The sequence below is a fragment of the Salvelinus namaycush genome, chromosome 15, assembly GCF_016432855.1.
Source record: "Salvelinus namaycush isolate Seneca chromosome 15, SaNama_1.0, whole genome shotgun sequence".
NCBI lineage: Eukaryota > Metazoa > Chordata > Actinopteri > Salmoniformes > Salmonidae > Salvelinus > Salvelinus namaycush.
In genome coordinates this window covers 20,670,683-20,677,758 of record NC_052321.1, presented here as the reverse complement: position 1 = coordinate 20,677,758, position 7,076 = coordinate 20,670,683, and the positions used below count along the sequence as shown (strand labels likewise).

General features: G+C 47.2%; 1 protein-coding gene across 3 annotated transcripts in view; it reads right to left on the bottom strand.

Moving 5' to 3' along the window:
- Nucleotides 1–409: 409 nt before the first annotated feature.
- Nucleotides 410–7,076, bottom strand: part of LOC120060290 (SR-related and CTD-associated factor 8-like) — a 73,362-nt gene continuing 66,695 nt past the window's right edge. For all 3 annotated transcript variants that reach the window (XM_039009478.1, XM_039009480.1, XM_039009479.1), the window contains exons 18-20: nucleotides 4,584–4,640; nucleotides 4,219–4,431; nucleotides 410–4,058 (exon numbers count right to left, since the gene is read on the bottom strand). In XM_039009478.1, coding sequence (XP_038865406.1) covers nucleotides 1,870–4,058; nucleotides 4,219–4,431; nucleotides 4,584–4,640 — 2,459 coding nt within the window. In that variant the 3' untranslated portion in view covers nucleotides 410–1,869. The remainder of the gene's footprint in view (nucleotides 4,059–4,218; nucleotides 4,432–4,583; nucleotides 4,641–7,076) is intronic.

Sequence of the window (7,076 nt, the reverse complement as noted above, 5' to 3'; positions counted from 1 at the left end):
TTATGTTTTAGTCAAATATATGTTTGGGCTTCTTGCAGTCAATTTGCAGTCTACAAATTATTTGTAAATATGTGCCAGCCTCCCTGACCATCCGTTCAAAGAAAAACAAAATCCCCTCTGCTGAATCTAGTTCATGATCCCTGATGTAAACAGTGTGGAATTTACCTTTGTATATTTCTGCCAAGTTTCATACGATACGGAATAAAAGTCAAACTCTTGGTAATGTCCTTGATTGGGCCTTTTGAATTTCAAATGCCAGCTATGAAAACATGTGGAATGCTGTCTTCTGTGTTCAAACTGTGCAGCCTGATCTATAGTCCAGAGGCCAAACCAGGGGGTGTAATGGTGTGTGGAACAAGGATCCTGGTCCCTAATCTACCCAGATTAGGATTTATGACAATAAGGGAAAAAATGCTGATTTACCTTCAACTTTATTCAACTTCACAACTCTTATAACATTTGCTTCTCTGAGAGAACTTCAGACTATTGAACCTGTCCTGGTAGTATAGTGTCTCAACAGAAATGCACTGAAGAAGTATGAAGTGAACAAGACAAAGAAGAATAAATGGCTACAGGCCGGCATGCACACAACGATGGAGTAAACAGACTGGTTGGTTCCCCATATACATAGGCTAAATTGTGTATAGGCTGCTCAGCTATGATCACACAGACAAAGGAGATCATTGTCTGTGTTGTCAGCTTGCTGGACAGACTGCTGTCTCTCTGAGGGGTTGTACAGTCTCAGGGAAACCAAAGCAGCACGTTGAGCATAGTGTGGTGTATTGGGGTGACATTATGCTGAACAATAATCAAATCAAGAAGGCACAATCCGATCCCAAAGTCACCCACCAAAGAAAAGTATAGGGAAGTACAGAGTGTGCAGAAACTAACATAACAAATTAATCCATGGTCGCAAACAACAAACTAAAGAGCGGTTTAGATAGAATAGATTGATGTCTAAGTACAGGCACTTTAACATCCTGCCTGACTTAATGCGGTACGACAACATCAAGTCAATGGTCTAACTACTGTAGTGACACAGCTGTTTGTATGTGACACCACTGCAAAAAGCATATAGTCTGTGTGTAAAACATTATTCCACTGGTCCTGGGTCAGAAAATACAGTCCTAAAGCATTTGTTAACAAACAAAGCATGTTTATTTCAAACTAAAACAGAATGCACCCAACATCCACCATCCTTAAAAAAAAAATATATATATATATTTTTATCTCTCTGGCTTACTTTGTCCTTTGAATCACTGCATTATGATGAACAAATCAGACATTCCTTTTGGGGATAACACAGGTCATGTTTTTAATCTTTTAGGATGTTCCTTTTTAGAAGCAACTGTAGGGTTCTTACTGTATGTAGGCTATATTCTGCTTATAGACCAGAAGCATATATATAGGACACCACAAAGGCATTCATTTAAAACTTTGCTGCAGCTTATTTTAAAAGAAGATAAAAAAAACAGGCCAGTGACTGCAGTTTTCAAGTATTCCCTCATCTGGATTCAATTCAGTGGAAACAGCCAGGATCCGTACACTCTTCCATAGGAAGGTCAAAGCTCTTTTTCTCATTTACAATTCAAACATTTTGGCAAGCAATTTTCATTAAAATTCACCGAGCTTTATATCGTGGTCTGGCATTACAAAAAAAAAGAAATAAAATAATGAAAAACATAATCACCTACCATTTAATCAGCTAGCGAGCCATCTATTGAAGTACACCGTTATGTGAGAAATAAAATCAGTTGTTAGGTCATCAGACAATATTATGCAAATTACTACCCAGGGTCCAGTGGGTGGCTGACATGAGTACAGAGAAGAGACAACTTTACAAAATGATCTTTACCTACTGAGTGATGATTATGTCCCCTCAGTGTCAGTTTGCTCTACCACTGGCTGTTTCTCAGCTTCCTCCATCGGCTCACTCAGTCCATTGTCCTTAGGGGAGGAGGAAGAGGAGGAGGAGGCATGTTGTGGTGGTTGCTGCACGTCCAGGGGCTCCGGCAGGCATTGGGGTTCCTCAGCGCGGTGTGTGAGGACCGGTGACATTGAGAGTGGGGCAGGAGTGGGGGAGAGGGTAGGGGTGGGCGCCCGTTCAGGTGTGGGCTCAGCCACTACGTCAGTGTCCAGCCTCAACCCCGTCCCATAGACCAACTGAGATGGAGGTTCCTCTATGGGTTCAGGCTCTTCTATGGGTTCTTCCTGGGGTTTCTCTGGCTTGTTGGCCCAAAGGGCATTATCTGGCTCTTCCTGGGTGTCAGTGATCTCCTGGTGTGGCGACTGTGCCGGTGGTGGGGACAGGGCCTGGGGGGGCGACTGTGCCGGTGGTGGGGACAGGGCCTGGGGAGGCGACTGTGCCGGTAGTGGGGACAGGGCCTGGGGGGGCGACTGTGCCGGTGGTGGGGACAGGGCCTGGGGAGGCGACTGTGCCAGTGGTGGGGACAGGGCCTGTGGTGGCGTTTGTGCCCGTGGCGGGAACTGAGCCTGGGGAGGGGATGGCGATTGGGCCTGAGGGGAAACCAGGTTTTGGGGTGATGACTGGTTCTGAGGAGTGGATTGGGTCTGGGGTGAGGACTCAGACTTGGGGGAAGCATGGGTCTGGGTAGAGGACTGGGACTCTGTCTGGGGCTCAGGCCCAGGGAGGGCTTCATTCTTGGCTTGAGTTGGAGACTGGGATGGGGCTTGAAGGAACTTGGTTGGGGCTTGAGATGTTGACCGAGTTAGGAGGTTTGGAGTTTGAAGCAGACCTGGTTTAGTTAGGAGTCCAGGTTTAAGTTGAAGCCTGGACTGTAGTTGCAGCAGGGCCTGGGATTTGCCTTGGGTCAGGGAGAGGGTTGGGGTCGGGGTAGGAGTAGGAAGTAGGGGTTGTGGTAGAGGGAGAAGAGGTGTCCAGGCTCCACGCTTGTTACGGTCCCGCTCACGTTCTCTCTCCCGATCCTTCTCCCTCTCCTTTTCACGCTCTCTCTCCCGGGCGCACTCTTGCTCTCGTTCACGGTTGCCACGCTCACGGCCATGGTCCCTTTCTCTCTCCCGGTCCCTCTCTCTCTCCCTCTCCCGGTCTTTCTCGCGGCTATCTCTCTCAAGGCGGTTTCCGTTCATCTCCTTCCTTAAGTCAAATTCCCTGTCGTCCCTCTCCCGTTGCTGCCTGTCCCAAGGGCGCCGGCACTCATCCAAGTCCTGTGGCATGTCAGTATCAGCGAACGGTGCTGCAGCATTAGCTCCACCACGACTCCACGCCGGGCCACCTCCAACACCAGCACCTACTCCTCCTGCCCCAGCGCGGTTCTGGTTCTCAAAGCGGTTGGGAAAGTTCTGCCCCTGGTTGGAGCTAGGGCGCTCCTCCTGGAAGCCCTTGGAGACCCTGGCCGGTGAGCCCCGCATGTCACGCTCATCAAAGTTCCCTCTAGGTGGCCCCCAGCGACTCTGGGTCTGGGGGGTGAAGCCGGCGAGGGCCTGAAGCCGCCCTACTATGCTGTCTCTAGCTGGCTCCCTCACTGGGGTCTGGAGCAGGGCAGATCTGCCTCCTCCTCCGTCCATACCCCCACCACCAGCTCCCACACCACCAGCTCCCCCACCACGTCCACCTCCACCCATGGACTCTCTGTGCTCCGGGGGAGGTGTCCTCAGCAGGCCCATGTTCTGCTTCTCCTGGGGCGGGGGGAAGCGGTAGTCTTGGTCCCTCCCCTGCTGGCTCTTGTCTGCCCGAGAGGAAGGCTGGTCCTCAGCCTTAGACATGTTTTCGTTTGGGAGGTTGGTACCCCGGTTGAAGGCCCCCTCGGCCCTGTTAAAGTGGTCCATCTGGGAGGCCGCTCTGGCGCGGGCCTGTGCATGGAGAGAGGCATCCAGGATGCTCTGTTGGGACAGGCCCTGCTGCATCAGGAGGGGGAAGCGGGCCCCGGCTCCCTGGAGCATACTAGGCTGGAGGTCCAGCGGCATTAGCCCAGGCATCCTCTGGCCAGGCAGGCCCTGCTGGTGTAGGGGGTGGGTGAGGGAGGCTGAGGGGTGCATCCCCAGAAGACCCATACGACGACTCATTGCATTTTGCATACCTAGAGAGAAGAGGAACATAAAAAGTTATTTAACGGCAAAAAACAGGTATCAGCAGCAAAGTCTTGAGAAAGTGAGACATTTTTCAAAAGATTTCTAAATGGGTCATTAAGAACAGACAAAAACTTTCACCTGAACCCTAGATTATAGTTTATAGTTTACCTTGCAGTACTAACTCTGCAGCAGCGTCCATGCCATCAGCAGATTGGCCCGTCTTGTCATTGGCTCCTTGCTGCGTCTGGACTCCAGGTTGAAGCGGGTTGAAGACCCCTTGTCCAGGGATGGCAGAGGGCATGAAGCTTCCTGGGACAGTGGCTCCGTACGGGGAGTCCTTCACGCTGTCTTGAGCATGCGACATGGAGGGCTGCACCAGAGCTGCAGGAGAGGAACAGAACAAACCATCTGTCAGATTTTTCTATTTTAATTAAAGCATATCACATAACATTTTAATATTTTCGGGCAATATTTACTCAAAAAGTAATGCAACATCATGGGTTCTATAGACAGTAAGGTCATGCTGTACTTACATGTAGGAGCTGAGCCCATGCCTGCTTGCTGAGGAACACCTGCTGCCTGCATGAAACCTACAGGAGGGAGATGCAACACACCATTATCATTATTTGGATTATCTGAACAATAAATCACTATTTAGGCCATTCAAACTTCATTTACTGTTTAACGGATGCCCTGCTTCACTTTTCTCCCCTTATTGAAATATGTATAATTTGGCCAATTTATGCAGTGCTTTGTTCATATAATGCACTGTCCACTTTCCCTTGAGGATTTCCCAAGCTGATGCGCGAGAATCAAAGACCAAACGGCCTCAGATCACTCGCTTGTCATGTTTGGGCCTTGGATTGGACGGTGGCACACACTGTGGAGATGTTTCATTTCTCTTGCATGCCAGCGTAGCTGAGGCCGGCGCAAATTCCTAGTATTTATGTGTACAGGATAAACATGGTGGGGCATCCCTCGTTATAAACAGTCGGTTAAATCAACGGTTAATGCATCATTTTCTGACCTATTAGAAGCAATTAATACCTGTTACAACAACGTCATCATGGAACAAAACAACTGGCCAGCGATTAGAGCCCTGTGTCACGTAAAAATCTTCCCAGCGTGAAATACTTCCCAATCGTTCTGATTGTGACGTCATGTTGTAAAAATTTGCGGTATGAAAATGTTCCCAGTTTAATAATTGCACTTGCGCCTCTTTATGTGGATGGCTGAGCTCGCACGGACGTTTCTCTCACACTCTACCGTTGCGCCCAAGTCTTTGCAATCAAAAATCTCTCCTCACATCAACCAGTGGTGTAAAAAGTACTTAATTGTCATACTTGAGTAAAAGTAAAGATACCTTAATAGAAAATGACTCAAGTCAAAGTGAAAGTCATCCAGTAAAATACTAGTTGAGTAAAAGTCTAAAAGTATTTGGTTTTAAATATACTTAAGTAGCAATTCCATTTACTTTTGATACTTAAGTATAAAAATTATAATTTCATATTCCTTATATTAAGCAAACCAGACGGCACGATTTTCTTGTTTTTTTTCCATTTACGGATAGCCAGGTGCACACTCCAACACTCATAATTTACAAACAAAGAATGTGTTTATTAGCGAGTCCTCCAGATCAGAGGAAGTAGGGATCACAAGGGATGTTCTCTTGATTAGTGTGTGAATTGGACCATTTTCCTGTCAAAATGTAACGAGTACTTTTGGGTGTAAGGGAAAATGGATGGCGTAAAAAGTACATTATTTTCTTTAGGAACGTAGTGAAGTAAAAGTTGCCAAAAATATAAATAGTAAAGTATAGACACCCCAAAAACAACTTAAGTATTTTTTTAAACTTAAAGTACTTTACACCACTGACATCAACCCTCAGCACCTGAGACGCATGAGTCCGGGTGTTTATATACTGACCTCACGCCTCAACAAGCTTCTGATTGGTCAGTGTCAATACTCCTGGCCACCATTGACTGGCAGATATGTGAAGCAAATGCACAAGCCCACAGAACAGTTTTTCGAGGTCGAGGAAGGGTATGAGAGAAACATCCGCACGAGCTCAGCCATCCACATTTAAAGAGATGAGCTCAGCCATCCACATAAAGAGATGAGCTCAGCCATCCACATAAAGAGATGAGCTCAGCCGTCCACATATAAAAAGATGAGCTCAGTCATCCACGTAAAGAGATGAGCTCAGCCATCCACATAAAGAGATGAGCTCAGCCATCCACATATAAAGAGATGAGCTCAGCCATCCACATATAAAAATATGAGCTCAGCCATCCACATAAAGAGATGAGCTCAGCCATCCACATTTAAAGAGATGAGCTCAGCCATCCACATAAAGAGATGAGCTCAGCCATCCACATAAAGAGATGAGCTCAGCCATCCACACATAAAGAGATGAGCTCAGCCATCTACACATAAAGAGATGAGCTCAGCCATCCACACATAAAGAGATGAGCTCAGCCATCCACACATAAAGAGATGAGCTCAGCCATCCACATATAAAAAGATGAGCTCAGCCATCCACATATAAAAAGATGAGCTCAGCCATCCATATATAAAAAGATGAGCTCAGCCATCCACATATAAAAAGATGAGCTCAGCCATCCACATATAAAAAGATGAGCTCAGCCATCCACATATAAATAGATGAGCTCAGCCATCCACATATAAATAGATGAGCTCAGCCACCCATATGAAGAGACGCACGTGCAATTCATGAACTGGGAACATTTTCACGCTTGGAGAAATCTTACAGCGTGATGTCACAATCAGAACGATTGGGAACTATTTCACGCTGGGAAGATCTTTACATGACACCCTGCATGGGCATGAATTTTAAGGCCCTACCCTACCCAGGCCTGATTGCTTCTGCCAAATGTAAGGCCCTGCCTTAAATCAGAAATAACTTCCTCCATTAGTAAATCCATTAGCTGCTCCTCTCTGTCGGTCACTCGCTCCCTGCGTGCAGCTTGCTCTGCATGCGCTCTGCTCATGGTGCTCTGAGTCTG